This window comes from Carettochelys insculpta, chromosome 3 (assembly GCF_033958435.1).
Source record: "Carettochelys insculpta isolate YL-2023 chromosome 3, ASM3395843v1, whole genome shotgun sequence".
NCBI lineage: Eukaryota > Metazoa > Chordata > Testudines > Carettochelyidae > Carettochelys > Carettochelys insculpta.
This window is the reverse complement of record NC_134139.1, coordinates 53,357,727-53,381,178: the sequence shown is the minus strand read 5'-3', so window position 1 is coordinate 53,381,178 and position 23,452 is coordinate 53,357,727. Positions and strand designations below refer to the sequence as shown.

The window sequence follows — 23,452 nt, the reverse complement described above, 5'->3', positions numbered from 1 at the left end:
CATGAATGCATCTAGTAAGTCTACCATCTACACTGTTAGCTGCCACAGTATAATGGAGGAGTGCTGCTACAATCTGCCATTATGCTTTCTGCTGTGATGACCGTCACGGAACATTATGATTTCTCCAGTTTTCAGTTTATCTATGAGCCACTCCTGAAGTCTTCATAAAGGCCCTGAGCCTGCATCTCTCTCCACCCATATTGGCCCTGCTTCATTGCAATGGGCCATTAGAGTCAGGAGTGCGTGCAGGTGAATCCCAGCAGCATCCCAGGGGAGCCCCATTGTCTTTAAAGGAGCTCTGTGTTGGCATCTGTCCATGTACAGTCAGTTGCAAGACTGGGGCATTGGGCATTATGCAAATATAAACCCCACTGTAGTTAAGGGCAAAGATTATGGGCCAAAGTCTTCTTGCTGTGCCCGTGTCTGACCACCTGTCTTGTGAATGAGATGGACAGCATCTAGTTTGGTGTAAAAATGCTGGGATTATGCACAGCTTGTTTGTCTCCCAGCCTCTGAACCAGAACCGTTGCCATTCTCCCATAGCTAGTTACGTATGGTACAGATCCTTTAGTCTATCTGGGGGGATTATAGACTTAGATGTTTCAGAGTATGAAGCCCACCTGCCACACATGTAATGATCTGGTCAGTCTGCCTGCATTAAGAATTCAGTGTTTGCCTCCATTTGGTTGCTGCCATCAGTTCATTTAACTTTTTGTGTTTATTTTTTACAGTGTCCATCTGCCAAACCAGGGGCTTTTAAGCCATGGTCCGTGAGGGTATAGAAAGGAAGTTTAAGGAGCAAGTTTTGCTCATGATGCTGGTATTAGTCTGCATGACCCAGAGAAAAACTGTGTAACAGGAAACAAATCTGCATTCATGTGTCTCATTCATTGATTCACAAAGCTCGCTAATCCAATTGTTGAATCATGGTTTTCATGAGGAAAAGCTCTTGCTGGCAGATGATTACTAGGCTGAAAATGTAACTGAAGAGTAAATTGATGGTTTTACTGCTTGTGTAAGTTGTAAATCTTCTGAGGTTCATTAAGGTTTGCTGCAAGGATCAGAGAAATGTTTACAACAAGCTTGTTTGCAAAAGCATTTGTTGAATAATGATTATGAAACTCCAAGATGTGAGAAATTGGGGAGGACTTGGATATGCTAAACCCTGTCCAAATGGCCTTTACCCACTTTTTTACACTCCAAGGCTACGTCTACACGTGCGGCCAACATCGAAATAGCTTATTTCGATGTTACGACATCGAAATAGGCTATTTCGATGAATAACGTCTACACGTCCTCCAGGGCTGGCAACGTCGATGTTCAACTTCGATGTTGCTCAGCCCAACATCGAAATAGGCGCAGCGAGGGAACGTCTACACGTCAAAGTAGCACACATCGAAATAGGGATGCCAGGCACAGCTGCAGACAGGGTCACAGGGCGGACTCAACAGCAAGCCGCTCCCTTAAAGGGCCCCTCCCAGACACAGTTGCACTAAACAACACAAGATCCACAGAGCTGACAACTGGTTGCAGACCCTGTGCCTGCAGCATAGATCCCCAGCTGCCGCAGAAGCAGCCAGAAGCCCTGGGCTAAGGGCTGCTGCCCACGGTGACCATAGAGCCCCGCAAGGGCTGGAGAGAGAGCATCTCTCAACCCCCCAGCTGATGGCCGCCATGGAGGACCTAGCAATTTCGACGTTGCGGGACGCGGATGGTCTACACGGTCCCTACTTCGACGTTGAACGTCGAAGTAGGGAGCTATTCCTATTTCCTCATGAGGTTAGTGACTTCGACGTCTCGCCGCCTAACGTCGAAGTTAACTTCAAAATAGCGCCCGACGCGTGTAGACGTGACGGGCGCTATTTCGAAGTTGGTGCCGCTACTTCGAAGTAGCGTGCACGTGTAGACGCAGCCCAAAGTTGCTGTCCAGGCCGGGGTAAGCAGCTGTAATTTCAATGACCTCAAATGGCATGGTGCCCACTTACATTTAGTTTGAATATGGCCTCTGTTTTTATGACATTTAAATGGCTGCACTGATTGATTCCTGGATTCCCAGGCCAAAAATGACCATGGTACTCAGCTGGTCTGATCTCTTGTACAACACCAGGTCCTAAAACATTCCCAAGATGAGCGGACCTTTTAGAAAATCACCCCATCTTGATTTAAAAATTGCCAGTGATGGAGAATCCACCAAGTCCTTTGGCAAATTGTTGAAAAGCTTAATTACCCTTTCTGTCAAGAATGCCTGCCTTATTTCCAGGCTAAATTTGTGTTTTACTTTTCTCTGCTAAATTGATGAGCCCATTATTAAATATTTGTTCCCCATGTAATTACTTATGGACTATAATCAACTTGCCTCTTAACTTCTTTTTGTGAAGATAAATAGATGGCATTCATTGAGTCTATCACTATAAGGCATGATTGCTTATCATTCTTGAGGCTCTTCTCTGAATCCTTTCCAATTTATCAGCAACATCCTTGAATTGTGGGCATCAGAAATGGAGGAACCATTTAGTAGTGGCTGCACCAGTTGCAAATAGAGCAGTAAAATAATCTCAACTCCTACATGAGATTTCCCTCTTTATGAATTTCAAGGCGTCATTAGCTTTTTTTGGCTACAGTGCCATATTGGGAGCTCATTTTTTGCTGATTATCTGCTATGACCTCCATTGTTTTCAAGGTCAAGCATCACCAATTTGTAGGGTGCGAGAAGACACTGTAATGGTCGGGAGTGCAGTCCGACCCCTCTGTGAATCCTCTGGAGAATCTAAACAGACCAGTCTGTGCAAGGTGAAAAGCTGCAAAATAACTGCCATGGGAACTACTGCAGAACAAGCCGCACTTGCCAAGACTTCAAGGTTACGCTGGCAGTAGGCCACAAGAGATAGTGATAAGGAATGCACAGGCAATTTTAGGCAATCTTATGTTAATGAGTTCAGCTTTATCAGTTAGTGTTAGGAGGCCTGTTACAGAGCCTCTCCCCGAGTGAAGCTCTGGCGTGTCAGGTCGTCCCCCACGGGTGACTGCGGCGTCTCCGGGGCTCCCGTCTCAGGTGTCACGTGCTTTCAATAAACCAAATATAGCACTCGCCTTCTGGGTGCAGCCTCGTCTCTGGGGAACCCAAGCCTGGTTGGCTACACCATTCCATAACCATATTCTTTATTCTTTGTTCCTAGATATATAGATTTACACTTAATTATATCAACATGCATATTGTTTGCTTCCATCCAGTTTACTAAGTATTGTTCAAAAACTCAAAATTTGCTGATCAGTATGATTTTGATAAAATACATATGCAATGTTGTGTGTGAAGCTGTAAGATTCTGCTATATGGTGTTTTGAATATGTTTCAAACTGAGCCTGGCAAGCAGGCCCAATTTGAACAAAGGAATATGTACTCTTTAATTTTCATTTAAGCAATAAACAGTAAGCAGGAAGGGAAACAAAAGAAGACACTGGTGAGAAAAAAACAGCAGAAACACACTTCTGTGTGGTATGTAGCTGGAAAGAGATTTGCCAGAAGATGGCAGACTGTGAAAAGAAGGCACTAACATTCCAAACACTGATCTCTCTCCATGCCCATTGCAGTCACTGCACCCGAACCAACAAAGGAAATATTCACTGGATTCTGGGAAGAGGTGTCCTTACCTAGGAAGTTTGGCAAGTAAGGCCACTGAAGGCATGTGGTAGCAAAACTTTGCTTTGAATTAAATGCAGTTTGTTAAGATAGGCACCAGTTGCATTTTATCTTTTATTTTTTATGCAACCATTTCTGTCTTTTTATGCCTCAGTTAAAATTTTTATTGCCTTAAAATATCTCTTTATAGTTAATAAACTTTTTATGATTTTTATCTGTTCCAGTGTGTTCAAAATGGAGTGTCTAAATAACTGTTTGGAATAGAAAGTTGATACAATTTCTTTTAAAGAAATAAAAGGCTTAATATAACTTGCAGAAGAGAGCTGGGCAGCATAAGGCATACATTTCTAGGGCATAAGTCTAAGATGCCATGTGTCTTGAGGTCACCCTGCAGTAAAACCAAGGCTGGTGAGAGCCAGAGTGTAATCTAAACAGGCTGCCAGGTTGCAATTGCACAGAGACACTAGGGTGGTGGCTTTCATGCTGGAAGGCTGTTTACGAGTGGCCCAGATGGGAGCTATATTAGCAAGGCATTGTAATGCACCATAAACTGCAGGATGGGAGTGACACAGCCACTCAGTAGTCTGAACTGTAGTCTGGTATGTCACAAGCCGTCATATGGATTTTAAACATTCAAACGTTCGGATCTTTTGTCTGTGGTTCTTGCTACTTTGGCTATTTTCTTAATTAAAATGCGAGGTTTTAATTTTTTTCTGTTTTAAACTCCAGAGGATCTAGGGAAAACTTTTCTTCTTCTTAAAAATGGCACCATCTAAAAACCTCTCCTTGAGAGAGAATGTTTTGCCCAGTTCACAGCAGGGGTGACAACCAATGGAATCTCTTTCTGGTCAGGCACGAATATAAAATACAGCATCTGTAACAACTTCAGGTAAGTTAATGCAGAAGAGCCGCTACATTTTCATGCGATTCCTGGTTGCGCTTGTTTCTGGAGCTACATGAGGTAGGCACAGGTCTGTTTGAATGAAACAGAACAGAAAAATAATGTGGCTATCTAATAGTAGCCACTGGATACTGACTAATAGTTTCTCATATGGATATAATCTCCATTACTCAGACGTCTGTGTGTTACACGGAAACCATGTGATATCCTTTACACTGTATGCTCTTTGAAGCAGGGAGAGTGTCTTTCTAGGTTGCATCCTCAGTGCTGGACAGAATGTGGCCTTAATCCTGGTATTGGCCTTTGGGTGCTCATGTTATGCCAAGAATAGTGGAACAGTATCAGCTGACTCCGGTGGCTACTGCAGCATTTTCTTTCATGCTTTGTATTTGGTGCTGTCCCTGACAGAGATCCGTAAAAAAGTGCCTTTCTTGCGACATGTGCTTTGTTTATGTGGATTAATGGGATGTGATTGGCTAAGATGAGTATCTGCAGCATTCACTACTTCGTAGTTAGAACAGTTCTAACTTGTAGTTGCCAGGCCTATAGAGCTGCTTCTGTCACTAGCACTTCAACGCTGACACTTGCTGTTAGTTGTAGTCCAATTCAGGGCTCTTTGAGTTGTCTAGAGTAATCAAAACCACGCAGAGCAATCTTTCCCTTTGCAGAACCGCTTCTCCTTGGGATTTTAATGATATCTATTTAGTCATGAGCAAAATGCGGATGTTACACAATGCAGTGTGGTGGCAAACACCCAGGAGGAATGATTAAAAACCAGATTACATAATGACCTAAGGAAATGTTGGATCAGGAAGGGAAGACGGTTCTACCACTTGATGGATGAACTTTAAAAATTGGTCGGTGGTACACAAATGTTTGAGACTCACTCATCTAGTGGTGCCTGTGTGCTACTGGCCTCTGCTGGATCACCAGACATTTTCATGAGTATTATTCTGTAGGACCTATTAACTGCGACAGCAAAAGAAATGTCTGTGTATAAAACCCCAAAATGTTACCTTTCCCAATTGTTCCCAATAAGACTCAGTGTTGAAGCATGATTTAATGTTATGAAAGAAGGTCTGGGAACAAGTACTACCGCTTGATTCTCTTCCCATCCAAAACTGCATCCTCGGAACAGGCTCCGTATGTGACAGGATCAAGCCAGATGGCTATAGGAGGGTGATAGACAGCAGGATAAGTAGGTCTCTTTCCTTCAGTAATTGAACCAGGCTAACTACAAGTTAATTAGGACAGCTGGGCCAATTGAGGGCCTGCCATAGCTTGTTACCAGCCTCCCTTCAGATAGGCTTGTAGTAGGAGTTGTGGGAAGCAAGTGGGCCACTGGAGAGCTGGATGGTGCAGGTGTTGATAAACGCTGGGAGGGAGACCTCACAGGCACAGAGGTGAAGTGCAGGGGAAACCAACAGCCCTTCAGGGCCCAGGAGGTTTGGGGGAAGAGACTCTGCCAGAGGGGAGAGACTAAATTGGGTGTCTGGGCTGCTGCCCTGACAATGGGGGAGGCTACCAGATTGTAGCTCCCTTCCACCCCCTGTCGTGGGGCCTGGAGAAAACCCCTGCTTAGCTAAGAGAGGGGGCATTAAATGCAGGGCTGTGGGGAAAGTCCCAGGGAGAGAGGAATCCCCCAGCTGCTCACTAAGAGGAAGTGGGGAACCTGCCAAGAGGGAGAAGGTACTCTGCTATACTACATTGTAAAGCACCGTGCACCCCAGTGGCACATCAACAAAAAGAATCCCTATAGCAGAGGGATGCCCACCCTATAGGGCGGGCCCCAAACATGGCTCAGGATTCGCTTTGTTAAGTGTCGCCAGCAGCTGGAGGTGCATGTGACTCACAAAGAAAACATTTCAGCTCCTTAACACTGCCACATCCAGCAGCTCTCTCTAGCAATAGAGAAGCCATTATGCATTACAAAGACAGCTTCTCCACCTTTGAGCTGTGTCCTCATCCCGGGCAAGCCACTTGATAGACTCCTGCAGTAAGTAATTTTTGTCCCCCCCCCGCCTTTCTGCCCCCCCTTCTGTTCTATGTAGCTGATTTGTCAGTTTTTGTTTGTATCTCCCCCCAGTCCCTGTGTAACTCACCCTCCAGCCTCTGCGTGTGACCCTCACAGTACCCCCCAGCCCTTGAGTGTGACTCCCCCCAGCCCCTCCAGTGTGGGGGTTTAAGCTGGTGGAGCAGGGAGAGCAGTTTGGGGTTGAAGGTATTTTCCCCACCACAACTATAACAATAAACTGTAATAAACAGTGTTATTATATTATTATCATTAATGCATTTTCCCTTTTTCTATGAAATTACTATGAATATATAAACATGAGCAGGTGGGCGCAATTTTATATTCTTGCCTCTGGTGCAAAATTAGCACTGCATGTGCGCGCGCGCACACACGCACGCACACGCACACACTTACTTGTTTTTGAATTGCCTTGGGTCACCAAGTCTTCCCAAATGGTCAAAAATGGGTCCCCGTCTGGAAGAGGTTGTGAACCGCTGCTATAGCGTTATACCTTGTATAGGAATTATATTGGATTCTGTGGTGCGAGCTCCTAACTGGGTTAATTAACAGCTCCCTGGGTGAGGGGGGAAGGCAAGAGATGTTTTCAGTAACTGCTTAGGGCAGCTTTCATTATATTGTTGGCTAACATTCTCTTAATCCCCACTTCTGTGTTCAGTAAAAGGTGTGACCTCACCTGCCTCACCTCGCTGATATCCTGGGACTCACACAGTCACAACCACATTGCATGTGTTCTTTTAATTAGCACCAGTGTCTGCTCTTTGGCACATCAATGAGCATGCCATTCTGCATTAACTGGGCATTATGGCTGGATCTCCTTTCGTCGACCAAAGTCACAGAGCAGCCACACAGTTAAAGCGCTCTGTTGAGATTTTGTGAACAAAACCTTGCCCGTCAGCTGGCAGTGATACACCTCTCCCCGAGCAGGCATAATAACAGCGTTGAGATGGTAGCGGTAGCTGCGGACCGTGCCGCCCCCCGCTGAGAGCTGACAGCCCACTGGCCCCAGCACGTTCATGCATTATGCGTCTGGCCTGACCCCCCAACATACATGTTCAGGAACCGGCCTTGGTGGCCCACTAGGGCCTGCATGACCACCGAGTGGTATCCCTTGCAGTTGGTGAAGCTGCCTGCACTGTGTTCTGGGGCCTGGATGGGGATATCTGTCATCCAGGGCCCCAAAACAACTGGGGAAGCCCAGGTGATGGAAGCTGGCAACAAGGCTGTCCACATCATGGATTCAGACAAGCCTCTAGCAGTGTCACGTTGATGGCACACACCACCTGTGGGCAGAGGACACGGGATGCATCTGTGAATCACTGGGGGGTATGGCACGCCTGGGACCCTGGGAACTCCATGGCTCTCTTTCCCTGTCTTGCACTCCACTGTCATGCCTGCCCTGCACCCCCTGCCCCCTTCCCAAGCCTGTTTCCCCTCCCCCCATGCAACCCAAGGCTGCTGTACTTGCATCAGAGCAGCTCTGACGGCGGACTTCCCAACCCCGGACTGATGTCCCACAGAGCAGTAGTTGTCGGGTGTCGCCAGCTTCCACACTTCTAAGGCTACTCTCTTCTCAAGGGTGAGGGTAGGCACCATGTTTGTGTCCTGTCTTTGCAGGACAGGGGTGAGCCTCTGGCACAGCTCAAGGAAGGTGGCCTTCCACATTCAGAAATTCCAAACCCAGTGGGTGTCGTCCCATTGCCCCATCACTAGACGGTCCCGTCAGTCACTGCTGGTGGGATACCACCAGGCTCATCGGGGCCCCTGACCGGGGGAGGGCTGCTGGGGAACCGGGGCCATGGGGCTGCTGTCTCTGGTGTCCTCCTTGGGGTTGCCCTCCCAGATCTGGTGAAAGACCCCCTGGAGGACCATGGGCAGTGGGAGCAGCAGCTGCCTTTTGTCCCAGGCAGTGGTTGGAAGCTGCCCTGCCATGCTGCTGGGAGTCACTGTCGGGCTCTGCGAGATCTGGCTGCGGTCCCTGTAGCTGTTTCGCTGCATCCAGCAGTGCTCGGCCACTCTTGCCTTGCGCAGGGACTGTGGCCGGGTGGGGGGCCTTTTAAGGACACGTGGAGCCAGCGAACCTGGACGGGCTTGCTGTCCGCGCGAGCCACACTTCTGGGGTCAACGGGCTCCCTCTGACAGATCTGGCTGCCGCGTAGAAGCTTTCTGTCGACAGAGTGGGGGCTTCTTTAATGTGCGGCTGTTCTCTGCCGGCAGACGGTACCCATGTAGACATAGCTTATGCGCATATATTATCCCAAAAGTAAGTGCCTTAATAACGGTCATCTTAACAGATTTGTAATGACATCGTAAGCGCTATATATGAGGCAGGGGTTATTTTCAGGAATAGATCTCAAAGCACACCATACAGGAGGTCAGTATGATTATCTCCATTTCACAGATGAAACTGAAGCATGATCATCCAGCAGATCAGAGGCTGAGTGAGGACTAGCAATCAGTTCTCCTCAGTACCAGGCCTGTGGCCTATCCAGTAGACTACACTGCCTCAGTGCTTTTGTGCTTCTATAGTGCCGCCCATTTCAAAAGCGCCGTGGTTGACACACATTTATTAATTAGTCTGTACCCCATCCCATACAACTCAAAGCAGTGGAGGGCACTCAGCACCTCACAGGCAAAAACCTTTCCCCAGGCTGCAGTGCAGTCAGTGGTCTAGCAAGCAGCCATGTTTTCATATGTGCAGCCATGCATTCATTGCACAGCTTTCCTCTTAAGGTCAATAATGAGCATAAATAGCCATGTATCTCTAGCATCCTTACAGCTACCTGCACTCCAGAGCTCTGGGAGCGAGGACACACTCTTTTAGGGGCTTTCTTGAAGCCCTTCGCTTTTCATGTTCTGTCAAACAATGCAATTTGGCAGAGACAGGTTTCCACTAGCCATTTAGCTGTGGTGCTGTGAAAATTTATTAAGGTAAGTGCTGGTGCCTTATTCATCTTAACAGGTCATGTCACACTGGCTCAGACAAGACAGAATATACAGTAATATACACCAGGAACTGAAAGTCATGAGCATAACCTCTCTCTGGACATAATCTCCCTGGACACTCAGTGGCAGATTTAAGGGTGACAATTCTGAAACAAAAAAAATTCAAAAATCAAATGGAGAGAGAAATCTCTGAGCTGCAATTTATTTGCAAATTTGACTCCATCAACCATGGATTAAACAGAGACTGGGAGTGGCTCACAGCTTACAAAGGCGGTTTCTCTGCTCTGGGTGCTAATATCTCTCCTCATTAGACTCTGACAAAGGGTCACATCCCCCTGTCTGATCTGACTTGTTTTTCCCTCTTTGGATAAGTACTGTTGATACTGGGCCATTTCCACCTTGCTGAATAGATCTTGTCAACTCTGGCCCTCCCTCTTACAGGGACCCCACTCTTTAAATACCCCTCTGAAACCACCCCCCACTCATGCAGCTGATGAAGCGGGTCTTTGCCCATGAAAGCTCATGCTCCAAAATATCTGGTTGTCTATAAGGTGCCACAAGACTTCTTGTTCTCAAACTCTCTGTTACCCAGCAAAATGAAATGATCAGAGCTTGCAGACCGCTCCATGAAATGTTGCCCATTAAATCCAGACCCATGAAAGGATGCACTGTGCTTCCCTGAAGGAGCATATTTCTCTAGGCAAGCCCACTCTGCAGCAGCAGGGTATGAGCCCATGACACTGGTAATGACAGAACAGAGAGAGCAAAGTGATAGGTAGTGGTGTGCCTTCTTCAGGGTGTGCCTGGAATTGAATCACAGCCAGCGTTCTCCCCACAGAGGGCCTCACAGTTCCAGCCTCGCCTCTCTCTTTATCTTGCAGAACAAGTGGGTTTGCTTACTTTGCAGGCTCCCTTTTTCTGGGGCATGTGTGTATGGTGGGGACCTGATAACAGGCTGTGAAGGGGACACTTCCAGCGTAAAGGCAAGTAGTCTGGAAAATTGAACAGGGGAGTATTCAGGGCTCCATCAGAGCACAGGAGATTGCGGAAGGAAGGATGTGGCTGGAGATGCTACTGCTTGGGATTTTCAGTGGTCTCCAAGCAATCCTGCTCTGTGAAATACAGTGTTTTCTCAACGTCGTCTAGGCCTTACTGAGCTTTTTCAGGGAAGAAGTTCTTCAAGAATCATAGCAAGGCCGTGTCTACACTAGCCAAAAACTTCGAAATGGCCATGCAAATGGCCATTGCGAAGTTTACTAATGAAGTGCTGAAATACACATGCAGCACCTCATTAGCATGCGGGCGGCTGCGGCACTTCGAAATTGACGCGGCTTGCCACCGCGTGGCTCATCCTGATGGGGGCTCCTTGTCAAAAGGACCCTGCCTACTTTGAAGGCCCCTTACTCCTATCTGCTCATGGGAATAAGGGGACTTCGAAGTAGCCGGGATCCTTTTGAAAAGGGGCCCCGTCAGGATGAGACGTGCGGCGGCGAGCCGCATCAATTTCGAAGTGCTGCAGCCTCCCGCATGCTAATGAGGCGCTGAATATGTATTTCAGTGCTTCATTAGTAAACTTTGAAATGGCAATTTACATGGCCATTTCGAAGTTTGGGGCTAGTGTAGACATAGCCCAAGTGTCACATCAAAATACCCCTGTCTTATGTATTTCCAAATCCTACATCTCTACAGTATTTAAACACAGGGCACTGATTAATCAGCATCCTGTCTCTGACACTGGTCTGTACCAGACTCATCTTTAGAGTTGTACAGCACTCTGCCAGGCAGGGAGGGGTTTTCCTGATGCCAGCAGGTTGTATTCAGAAGTATTTGCATTTAGAATAAGAGATTCATAGAAAAGGAGGCCTGGAAGAGAACTTGATAGATCGTAAAGTCCAGTTTTCTGCACTGATGCAGGACCAAGAAAACCTCGACCCTCCTTGACAGGTATTTGGCCAATCTGTTTTTAAAAACCTCCAGGGATGGGGATTCCAGAGCCTCCCTTGCAAGTCTATTCCAGAGCTTAATTACCCTTACAGTTAGAAAGTTTTCCCTAGTATCTCACGCAAGTCTTGTTCCCTGCAGACTAAACCTTCTTGTCCTACCTTGAGGGGACATGGAAAACCATTGACCAGTGCCCTCTTTATAACCACTCTTAACACATTTGAAAACTGTTATTGGGTGGCGACTCTGTAACTGTTCTCCTAGCCAGGGTGACTACCTGCTCCCCCGAGTACTGGGGTGTCCCAAAGCAAGCTGTTAGAAAACTGGAAGGCAGCAAAGTCCCAGCGGTAGAAGTGGGCCAGCTGCCTCCTTTCTTCAAGTGACAGCTTGCTGAGCAGCTGCTCTGATAGCCAGCTGTAGGTGCTCTGGATCTGGGAGTCTGTGAACTCAGGCAGGGGGACATCCATGGGCAGCCCTGTCCGTTGCATTAGGTGATGCACCTCCCTGGGGAGGAAGCCAAACATCAGCACGTAGTCATACTGAAGGAGGCACGGCCGGCACAAGCTGACCAGTGGTTTCCACTCCACACTGGCATGCTGGGCTCCCCTGGTTAAAATGCTCTCGATGAACTCCCTGAATGTTAGATCACTGGCCAGTCCCTTCATGTAGGCAGAGATAAGCCTCTGAAAAGGGTCCCTGATGAACAGCACTTTGGTGTAGGATCTCAGCATAGCCTCCATGGCTGTCAGGCTGTACTCACTAAGTCTCTTCTGGGCACCGTGCTGCCGGGACTGGTGAACTGGCATCTCTAGTGTCACATCTGCTCTCTCCTCCAGGACCTCCAAAAGCCACTCCCAGCTTTCCAGCCCAACGGCCGGCACTTGGCAGTACAGGAGATCCAGCTTGGTGCTCACTGCCATCCGTGAGAGCATCTGGGCTGCTTCTTGTTGGCTGGCTGGCAGTTTGGTGACCTTAGCCGTTTTGTTGCAGAAGGATCTCAGTGTCTCTTTCCTGAGCTGCTGAACGTGGAGGAAGGTGTCAAACACCAAAGATAAATCCTCCTTTCTCTCTGCTTTCAGATCTTCTGCAAAACAGTATTTGTACACCGGGAGTTACTCCCACAACTCAGGTACCTGAGGAATCCAGGGGTAACATTCTGCACCCATCCCAGCACTGCTGGGTTCTGCACTGTGATGTGAGACTTGGGCATGGCTACACTACAAAATTGTTAACTTAAGTTGACATGAAGCCACCACGGCAGCCAATCTGATTTTTAACATTCACACTGTAGTCCTGGTGTGTGTCCACAGCCAGTGCGCTTGCACAGCTCTGAGGGTGTGGGGCACAGACATCTGAAGCCTGGCAGTCCTGAGCTCTCATTTCCTCCTCCTCCAAAAGCCTCCCCTCACTGGGAGGTGTAAGTGGGGCAGAAGGACATGGCAACAGGCATTGGAAGCAGTATGGCTTACTGTGAACACTGTGTCAAGCTAATGCCACTGTGGAGGATGCAGGAGGAGGCATCTTACATCAATGGCTGTGGTATTTTAGTGTGGACACTTACCAGTTAGGCTTATATAATCTGGACGAAGAAAACTGCATCCTTCATTAAACATCTTTACCCTAACCACAAAGCATTAGGAGAATCACACTCCTAAGGAAACTTTCAAATCTTTCTTGGCCTATCTTACGTGTTAAAACAATCCAGAATTGGCCTCTAAAAGCTTTGCCTGAGTAAGGATTCCAGATTGTAGGTGAGACGGATTTAACAACTAGCAAAAATAGTGAGAAATATTAGAAAAATAACAGGAATAATAAAGTGATTTGTGAATAAGAACATACTAACCCCCCGATAGCGCCTGAATCTATGACATGTTCCGATGTCATGGGTCATCGAGTCAAAAGGAGGCTATCAAAGCTATGTTAAATAATGAGATACTAATTAAAGACTAGAGGTAAAATTTCCAAACATGACTTAGGAGCTTGTCTTTAAAAAATAAAAGAACTTAGGCTCCCAAATAATTTTTTTCAAAAAAATGACTTCTGCTCACAAGTCACGTCGGCACTTTTGAAAATGTTACCTCAGTCATTTTTTTAAAAAAGCTATTGCCTAATTCTTTTTGGTGATGATAGCCTTTGATTTGGCAGATTTTAGTTTCACTCCTTAGTAGGTCTAATCTGATTTCTAAAATGAAGGAGATTCTGCCAGCTTAAAACTCCCCTTCATGTTGGACTGCTTAAGTACATTTTCCTCGCTATCGTTACAGGTTACAGGCAAGGAGCACTTCTGATTTTTGGTTTTAATCAATAAGCATTAATAAAACACCAGCTGATTTAAGAAGAAATGGTATTTTAGCTAATAAACACTGGAAGAAAACACCCAGAGATGGTTGCTTTTATCTAATAGCTTATTCACACTGAGCAATAATATGAATGTCAGGGGTGCAATTAGTACAGCACATGAATGTGTTGTGTTTTATCTGCGGCACGTAGACTCTGCTGTTGTGCAATGAAGTCTTCCTAGTGTGATTTGACATAGTGCTGTTTGAAACAGTAAAAGTGCACTGGGGAACATTGCAAATAGATTATGTGCAGTACATGCTGTAATGACTACCGCCTACAATATACACTCATTATAGTGTATAAAAACAGACAGGCTCAAAAACCAAGCCAAACCCCAAACCTTGATTTTTGGACAGCTACATAAAACTTAAAAATTGCTAAAAATAAAGCCTGGACTTTGACTTTAGCATTTCTGCTTGCCTACCCTTCCACCCTTTCCTCCAAAAAAAAACAAACAAACAAACCCAAAACCAACCAAACAAAAGACCCCCAAAACCTGTAGCCTTACTCCTATGTCTATTCCAGCTAAAAGATATAAGAGGAAAAGACTTAATGTCAGTTTAATCAGTTGTTCCTACATGCATCTGTCAGCTCTTAGTTTCTCCTGGGTGGGCAGATATGTTGCCCATTTCCACTGTTCTTTGGGTGGATCTTTCATGCAACAACAGGGAAGAGAAAACATGACAGACACACTGGAAAGACAGGGAGCAAGGGATTCAGGGACATGACTGGTGTCTGGAACATCTTTCTACTGACTACAGTCCAAACTGATGGTGTCTGCTGAATTTAGTGCTGGACTGACAGCTCTGGAAAAAAAAAAAAGCATTTAATCTTTTCTTCCCCAATCAGGGGTGAAGCAGGTACAAAAAGTGCAACCTTCCCCCCACTTTGTCAACTGTCCTACCATGTTCCTCTATTTGACCAGAAGCTATGGAGCCTGTACCTCCAAAGTGTGTAAACGCAGTGAGAAGTCTTGGGGCACCTGATGAAGTGGATCTTTGCCCACAAAAATTTAGGCTCCAATAAATCTGTTAGTCTATAAAGTGCCCCAGGACTTCTTGTTGTTTTTGTGGATACAGACGAACAGGGCTACCCCTTTGTCCACACGGTGTATTCATCTACATGGGTGCAAAGTGGGTTTTTGGTCTGACCAATCAAGAATACTGGTGTTTGACGCCCGCACTGCTCTCATCACATACTGGTGTAAATAAGTGTACAAAGAGGATTGCCACAAAGAATCACGCTCCTTACGTTCAGTCTCTGTGATCTAGTCAGTCCTTGGCCTCTCTCCTGATGACAGGAGGCCAATACGCAATTCTGGGGGTATCATTCATCATATAAGGGGAGCTGACATCCTCCGTGGCTCCATGGGCAAGGTGGGGGGAGGGCCTTGCTCTGTGTCCCATGAAGGGGTTGGACCTTGGGCAGAAGTTGGGGGGCGGGGGCAGCCAGCCCTTAACAGTGCCTGGACTGTGGCTTTCCTCCCCGCCCCCCACACTCTCTGAGCTGCACAGAGCTCCAGTGGTGATTTAATTGGCCTGGGGTTCTGGCTGCCGTAGTAATAGCAGTGGTGGGTGGGAGCCCCAGGCCCACTGAATCACTGGGCCCTGGGACAACTGCCCTCTTTGCCCCTCCCTGTCAGTGGGCCTGCATGATATGGCCATTTGCCCACAGAGAACTGGATAGGAAACCACCAGTTCTTTTCATGGAAGCCATAAACAATCTGCTTCTTAGTAACAAACGTTCAAAGCTTTTCTGACCTATCCTGCATCACCATGACCTGGAAAATGTTACCTCTTTGCTGGAGAGGGTGACTTCTGAGAAGGTGCCTCCACCACAAGAGGGAAAGGGAACACAGGAGAGCCAAGGTGAGGATGCATAGGAGGAACCGCATGTTTTGTGCATCCCTGAGCTGCCCTGCCAGGAGCTAAGCAGCACAGCAGAGAGTGGACACAGGCTCGATGTAAAGGCAAGAGACTATTTCTCTGCATGTTTACTCAGGGGCAGGGTTAAAGTACTGTTTGTACAACAGCGCGGCTAATGGATAGCTGTCCCCAGGGTCAGAAAGCCTCCTGGAGGAAAACAAGTCCCATAGGAAGGTTACACAGTAGAGTCTCTATCTGTGTGTAGCCATCTGTTTTGTCTTGTCTTCTACGTAGATTGTTAACTCTCTGCCCTAGAAATTGTCTTTATGCTCAGTTTGTGCAGCGCCTAACACAATGGGGCTCTGGTGTATAAGTACAGCTCCCAAGCACTCAAGGAATACAAATAATGAATTATAGCTATACAAGCAGATATATTGCCATGAAACCAAGGATGCGACCTTGTAATTCCTAACGGAAGCTGAGGATCTGACTGGCCGAGGGTGGCCCTGCCTGGTCTCCCATAAGGGATCATTCTGAGGCACTATCCTCAATGGCTTTTGTTTTGGTTTTTTGTTAGTGATATTATTAGTTGTCCTACTGTAGCATCCAGAGCAGCAGTTCACAGTCAGGGGTCACCAGGGTTCTCCTTAACCTCTGAGGAAAGGACAAGAAGTAATGGTCTTAAATTGCAGCAAGGGAGGTTTAGGCTGAACATTAGGAAAACACCTTCCTAACTGTCAGGGTAGTTAATCACAAGAATAAATTGCCTAGGGAGGTTGTAGAAAATCTGCCAAGGCAGATTTTTAAGAGCAGTTTAGAAACACCTGTCAGGGATGGTCTAGAAGTCTTGCCAAGAGTATGACTCACAAAGTCCCTTCCAGTCCTACGATTCAACAAGTCTATGATTATCGCTTATCCAATTTGATAGTGCCTGATGAATCTTTAAATTAACACAGGTTTCAAAATCAGTTTTTTCAACCTTCTCCTTATGCAGCAATTTCACAGGGGGCTTCCGTTCATGGTACATGGCCTTGCAGCTGTATTGTCTCCTGGGAGTCATGTTGGTAAGTTTTCAGCTCAGGGAGGCATTCTCCCATAGGAAGTAACTGGTTGCAGCTGAGCTTAGTTAGCCTCTGTACCCCATGAGTCCAAACTATTTAAGGGCAGGAAAAAGGAGCTACTTTCTAACAGCTAGGGAATGGTGGGAAGGACCTTTAGACTGATAGCAAAATGTCCTTCATCATATTACTTAGTGTGCATTTTGGGTGGTGTGATTATCATGGAATTGAGCAGCATGTTGGCAAATCTCTGGGATGTTTGTGTGTACAAGGGTTTTGTTACACAAGAGCCTAGTAGAAATATAAGACTGAAAACCCAGAGGGTATTTTGCTTACCATAGCTCCTGTGAGGGAGCCGTGATTATTCACACCAGCTGCACAGAACCCGGTCGTCCTCCTCTTCCCTCTGTTTCATGTGATTTCTACAGGACTGTATGGCCACCAGAGGGGGCTCCAGACATGAGAAATTATTGCAAGTCTTCCTGTGTGCCAGCTGGAGAACAGAAAAATCAGTTTGGTTATTGGTAATACAGCCCTTTCCCTGCTGCAATATACAGAAATGTTTAACTTAGATGCTGTTGGAGCAGTGACTGTGGGTTTAGCAGCCAGCGGGGTATCCCTGAGCTCATGAGGCTCAGATGAGAACCTCAGGCAATTGCTGAGAAATGTCTCCGGTAATATTCTATTATGACAGCAAGTTAGGGCTGTAGAGGAAACCAAGCAGTGAGCGGGCTCAGTGTCAGGGCCCCCTTTCCAAGGCAGGAGCTGAGCATCCCTACCCATGTGGTGCTGCCCATGACACTTGCACAGACAAATTCAACAGAGCACAGCTTTAGTGGGGATTAGCGTCACAGATGGAATATCAGCAGGGCCTGCAGGGAGTTAGTGGGCTAGTTCCATATCCACTGTCCATAGGCACACAGTTTGAACGGTGCCTGCGTTTGGACCTCAAAGAGACTAGATAACACAGGGGGCAGCAGTGTGGGTGCCGTTGCTCACTTTCTAGTGGAGGACAGCCATGGAATTTTCCATCCAGCTGCAAAATCATGAGAAGGAAGCAAACCTGCAGTGCACATCCCAGCCTCTAGGGTGGCACAAGAGAATGCTCCAGTCCTGCAGAGAACAGAAGCTTCGCCTTGCAGAAAGAGATGAGCCTGGAATTGAATGAAGGAGAAATAATATCAAGCACATTTCCACTAGAGCTCAAGTCACTTTGCAAAGGTCAGTATCTGTGTCCGTGTTTTACAGATGGGGACACTGAGGCACAATGTGCCCCGTCACCCCGCTGGTCAGTGGCAGAGCCAGCAATAGAGCTAAGGTCTGACGTCCCAGCCCAGCATGCTGTCCAGTGGGCTACATGACCATTCTTGTTAAACCGTAGCAAATATTTAATAATTAGATGGGCCAGAAGAGCATGATGAGAATTCTCTGTTACGCGCTTGTCACTGGAACCCAGTGGCACCTCCTGCTTTATTTAAAAATGTTATCATAGTTTACAGGACTGATCCCAAGGCTCCCGCTCCAAACTGGGTTGCAACTGAGCCGCTGCCATGAAACGGAGTAATATCTTTTTGATCAGGACTGATCAGGTTGAAGTCATAAGGTAAAAGTGAAGGACAGTTTCTGTCTGACTAGGAAGTGTTTTCCATTTTTGTGCATTCATTTCAAGAAAGCGATGTCTAATAAACTTTGGCAGCCTAAAGCTAAACATGAGAAACAAGCTTATCTGCTGTGTATTCAAGGCTAAAGATACAGTGAAAGCCCCCCACCCCATGAGATAATAAACAGCATTGTGCTGTGAATCAAAAGAGCTGACTGCCTTTATTGAGGGGCTTTGTTTCTGCTGACTAAATGTCTTCAGGCTCTCAGCAACAGGATACAACACAAATTCAGTTTCATGCTTATTACTCTGGTGTAATGACACAGTACTTCAAAAGCTCCATCTGATTCAGCTAAACTATGCCTACATTTTTGCACTATGGCCACTAGAGGTTGCCAATATCATCATCATCATCATCATCAACAACAACCATGGGCTTAGCCCCCATTGGCATCTGATGCCTCCCTCACTATTTCCTTCCATCTTTCCCTGTCCAGCGTGGGGTGGCTTAGTTTCTGTAAACTAACTCGGTGCCAATCTGCCCTTCCTCTGTGGGGTCTGCCTCTCCTAGTCGAACTGTCCATTATGCTGAATACCCAGGTCTTGATTTTTCATTCATTGATCATTCTGCAGATATGCCCAAATAACTGTATCTTCCCTTGTATAATCTTGGGCAGTAGGTTCTCTTTCGGCTGTACCTTCCTATATAATTCCTCTTTGGTGACCTTCTGCATCCATCCTATTTTCAGGATCTTTCTATAACAACTCCTCTCAAATGCCGGTATCCTCCTCTTTGAATCTTTTGTTATTACCCGTGTCTCACATCGGTACAACATGTGGCTGAATACACACGTTGTCAAGACAGCTTCGTTCCTAAGCTAATCACTTCGCTTTTCTATATCTTATCCATCGCCTTCAAACTCTCTCTTGCTTTCACTATTCTAGTTGCTATTTCCTTCTTTCAGTCTAGATCATATGTTATTTTCTTTCCCGGATACGTGAACTTCTCTACGTTCTCTAGTTTGATCCTGTCTATACTGATCTTCCTTCTGATTTCCTTATATCCAAATACTATTGTTTTTGTTTTATCAATGTTCATAATCAGTCCATATCGCTTCCCTTCCTCATTTAGCACCTGTACTGTTTTTGCTAGTTTCTCTTCATCTTCCTTGAGGATAACTATATCATCTGCAAACCTGAAATTGTTGATTCTCATCTTGTGCTTCGATATCCCTCCTACCTCTTCCTTGATATTGTCCATCGCTCTAACTGTGTGATGAAGATTCTCAGTGATATCGTATCTCGTCTCGTATCTCTACTCTTTCTAAACCAACTTCCCAACTCTCTGCACATTCTGACTGCTACCTCCTCATTGTCACTGATATCCTTCAATGGCTGTATCAGTCTGTTATCCACACTGTATGACTCCAACACTGCCCAAGTCAATTTCTGATCTATACTGTCAAATGCCTTCTGAAAATTGACAAAGCAATTGTAGATGTTCTTGTTCTTTTGTTGAGCTTTCTCCACTATCAGTCTTAGTGCCAGTATCTGCTGTATAGTACTTTTATCTTTCCTGATCCCACTTACTGATCCACTAGATGTTCTTCTATCTGTGTTCTCAGTTTGTCTGTCAGTATCATCGTCGTCATCATCATCATCACCTTGCCTAGATGATGTATTAGGGTGATCGTTCTGTAGTTCTTGCACTACAATGTACTTCCTTTCTTGTGTATTGTCACTAGCACAGATCTTGTCCATTCCTTACATGCCTTCCCTTCTTTCCATGTTACATTACATAGTCAGTGTGTTTCATGAATCCTACTTTCTCTGCCATATTTGATCATCTCTCCAGTGATCTTGTCATTTCCAGGGATTTTGTTGTTCTTTAGGCATTTCACTGCTCTTTCTACTTCCTCCTTCAAAATATTGGTCTCACTCTAGATTCTTGGTAGAGATATCTCTTTTAGTTATTCAGTCAGTCCCTCTGAGGTACTCCTGTCCAACTGTGCTTTGTGCAAATCCGTGCAATATCTTGTCCCTCGCTGCACACCCTTCTCCTTGTTCATGAGCACCTTGTTGTTCTCATCTTTAATTACCATCTGCTTTGGCTGCCACTTCCTATTAATATTCCTGATCATCTAATACACCTCCCTGGTCTTGCACTTGCCGTAATACCTCTCTATATCTTCACACTGCTCCTTTAACCATTTTGCCTTATTCTTTCTGTTTGCTTGCCTTACCTCGTTACGTTTCACTCTATATTGCTATTCTGCCCTCTTGAAAACATTTCTTCTGATCTTCTCAGCTCTCTTCTCTTGTACCAATTTCAGTGTCTCCTGTGTAGTCTGCTTCTTACTGATTTTTCTCTTCTTCTGGAACAGTCTGCTCAATTGCCTCTTCTATTGCCATGGCTATCCCTTTGATTTTCTTATCTAGGTCTTTCACTGTGCTCACATTCCTAACCTTCTCTTCTAGTGCTGCTCTGTATGCATTCCCTATTTCTTCCTCACCTAGCCTTGCCACATCTCTTCTTTTCTTAAACTGTGTCTTATACTTTCTCTTGAGTTTCATCTTGATGTTCGTGATCAGTAGACTATGGTCTGAGTCCATATCCGCTCCGTGGAAAGTTCAGCACTGCTGTACTGATGTTATCCATCTTCTTCTTATCAAGACCATATCTATCATATTCTTGGCTTTCCCATCATTTGATCACTATTTCCACTTTCTGCACTCCTTTTGTTGGAATCTCATGTTGCAAATTGCCATCTCGAGCTCCATAGCGAACTCTAGTGGTTTCTCGCCCCGTTCATTTCTTTCTCCTGTTGCAACACGTCTGGACACATTATATGATGCAAGAAGGAGAGCTTATTACACACACACACACACACACACACACACACACACACACACACACACACACACACACACACACACACACACACACACACACAGACAGAGTGCTGGCAGAGCGCCACTTTGCTTATTAGACTCATTGAACACTGCCAAACAACTGGTTACAATTGGTTATATAGGATACTGATGGGCAGAGAATGAAGCAAGGGGCGGGGTGGGAGAGGTGGAGGAGACACCCTGGAACCCTGGATAGAAGCTAACAGCAAGGGAAATTAGTACAATTAGCACAATAAGCTTGCAGTCTAGGAAGGGTACAATAGTGCTTTCCACCCATAGCTTACAGAAAGTTCTTTGGAACAAAGCAAACATCAGCTGACAATAATCATAGAATCATAGAACACTAGGACTGGAAGGGACCTCAAGAGGCCATCGAGTCCAGCCCCTGCCCCAATGGCAGGACCAAGCACTATCTAAACCATCCCTGATAGACATCCATCTAACCTGTTCTTAAATATCTCCAGCGATGGAGATTCCACAACCTTCCCTGGCAATTTATTCCACTGTTTGGCCGCCCTGGCAGTTAGAAACTTTTTCCTAATGTCCAACCTAAACCTCCCTTGCTGCAGTTTAAGTCTGTTGCCTCTTGTTCTATCCTCAGAGGCCAAGAAGAACAAGTTTTCTCCTTCCTCCTTATGACTCCCTTTTAGATGCCTGAAAACCGCAATCATGTCTCCTCTCAATCTTCTCTTTTCCAAACTAAACAAGCCCAATTCTTTCAAGTTTTTTCATAGGTCACATTCTCTAGACCTTTAATCATTCTTATCACTCTTTTCTGGACCCTCTCTAGTTTCTCTACATCTTTTTTGAACCGCTTTGCCCAGAACTGGACACAATACTCCAGCTGAGGCGTAACCAGCGCAGAGTAGAGCGGAAGAATGACTTCTCATGTCTTGTTCAATAATGTGTTAAGTGGTGATGTATATGTTGTCATCATGATGTTATCCTCACATGGATATCACCATTTGTGTTATATCTAAAGAATCAAAGCAGAAGGTAATGAAGGTATGTGACAAAGAAGCATTTGTTTCTGACCCCCCCCCCCTCACCCCCGGGACATCCTAATTTCCCACCTAGGGCTCTCTTCCTGGTATGTGGTTGCCATGGTGACTGTCACTGTCTTTGTTTGGGCCAGGATGACATTCCAGGTGGACTCAGCGGCAGGGGGTGGAAGGGGGGACAGGGACAGAACTCATGCTACTGGTGTAGGCCTTGTTTCCAGACCCAGATTTAGACTAGTGGTTCTTAGCAGAATATCATGGCCTGTGTAGGAATTTCTACCCTACAGTCCATATCCAAACCTTCCCATGACTCTCTCCCAACCTTTGTTATCTGTTCCAACCTTTGCATTCCAATCTCCTCCGATAATCAACACATCTCTCTTCGGTATCTCCTCCAGCCTCTTTGTCAAGTCTTTATAGAATAGCACACTCTCTTCCTCCCTACTGTCTGATGTGGGTGCATACACCTGAACAACTGAGATGTTGAACGGTTTTGCTTCGAATCTGGCTCCCATCTGTGGGGGACCACAGCCCACAGCATACTATAATAACCTTATGGGGGGCAAGTATGTGGGCAGCTGGGTCAGTGCCTTTATGTTTCCCAGGGACTGAGGCTCATCCAGGATCAGCCTCCATCAGCAGGCTAATCTGGCACCTGGGGTTCATCAACCACCTACAACCCATCAAGGCTGGTGGAACCCTTGCAAAGGTTTCCCTCCGGTAAGGAGAGGGAGGAAGGAAGGGAACGGCCCAGGAAGGAGGAAAGAATTGCAGAGGAGAGCCTGCAAGTGGAAAGTGCAGCAGTCAGTAGAAGGTACGGGGGAAAGCATCTGGGGAAGTGGCCCAGGGAGAAAGCTGGTGCACGCTGGGCTAAGGGAGACAGCCCCTCCAGCAGCAGCTTCCTAGCATCCCTTGGCCAGAACGTGGATTGAGTGGGAGGGTACCAGGTTTCCCCCAGACCACCCCACACCCTCCAGGGCAGCTGGGAAGGAGCAAGAGGAGACCTGACATCCCTGGGGGACTGTCCCCTGCTTATGACTGTGCCAATGACAAGAAGGGCTCAATGGGCTGTGCTCTGCCCCTGGGAAAACAGGGAGGTAGAGCAAATGGGGTACGGCGAGGCTGTGAGCCATTTCTTTCACTTCCACAAAGTGCAGGGCCACAAGGAGTAGCTCAGGACTTTGTCACACATCATTCTTGCACTTGTTGGAATAAAGT

At 46.3% G+C, this 23,452-nt stretch overlaps 2 protein-coding genes across 3 annotated transcripts in view; one reads left to right on the top strand and one right to left on the bottom strand.

The window, feature by feature from the left end:
* XDH (xanthine dehydrogenase) overlaps window positions 1–3,877 on the top strand; it is a 76,878-nt gene extending 73,001 nt beyond the window's left edge. For both annotated transcript variants that reach the window (XM_074989860.1, XM_074989859.1), the window contains one exon: window positions 732–3,877. In XM_074989860.1, coding sequence (XP_074845961.1) covers window positions 732–782 — 51 coding nt within the window. In that variant the 3' untranslated portion in view covers window positions 783–3,877. The remainder of the gene's footprint in view (window positions 1–731) is intronic.
* A 7,840-nt stretch (window positions 3,878–11,717) lies between these two features.
* On the bottom strand, window positions 11,718–19,963 carry LOC142010146 (carbohydrate sulfotransferase 9-like). The gene is made up of 3 exons (XM_074988408.1): window positions 19,911–19,963; window positions 13,019–13,077; window positions 11,718–12,541 (listed from the first exon to the last, which is right to left on the bottom strand). Exons 1-3 carry the CDS (start codon window positions 19,961–19,963, stop codon window positions 11,718–11,720), a joined length of 936 nt encoding a protein of 311 aa, XP_074844509.1.
* Between the last annotated feature and the right edge of the window lie 3,489 nt (window positions 19,964–23,452).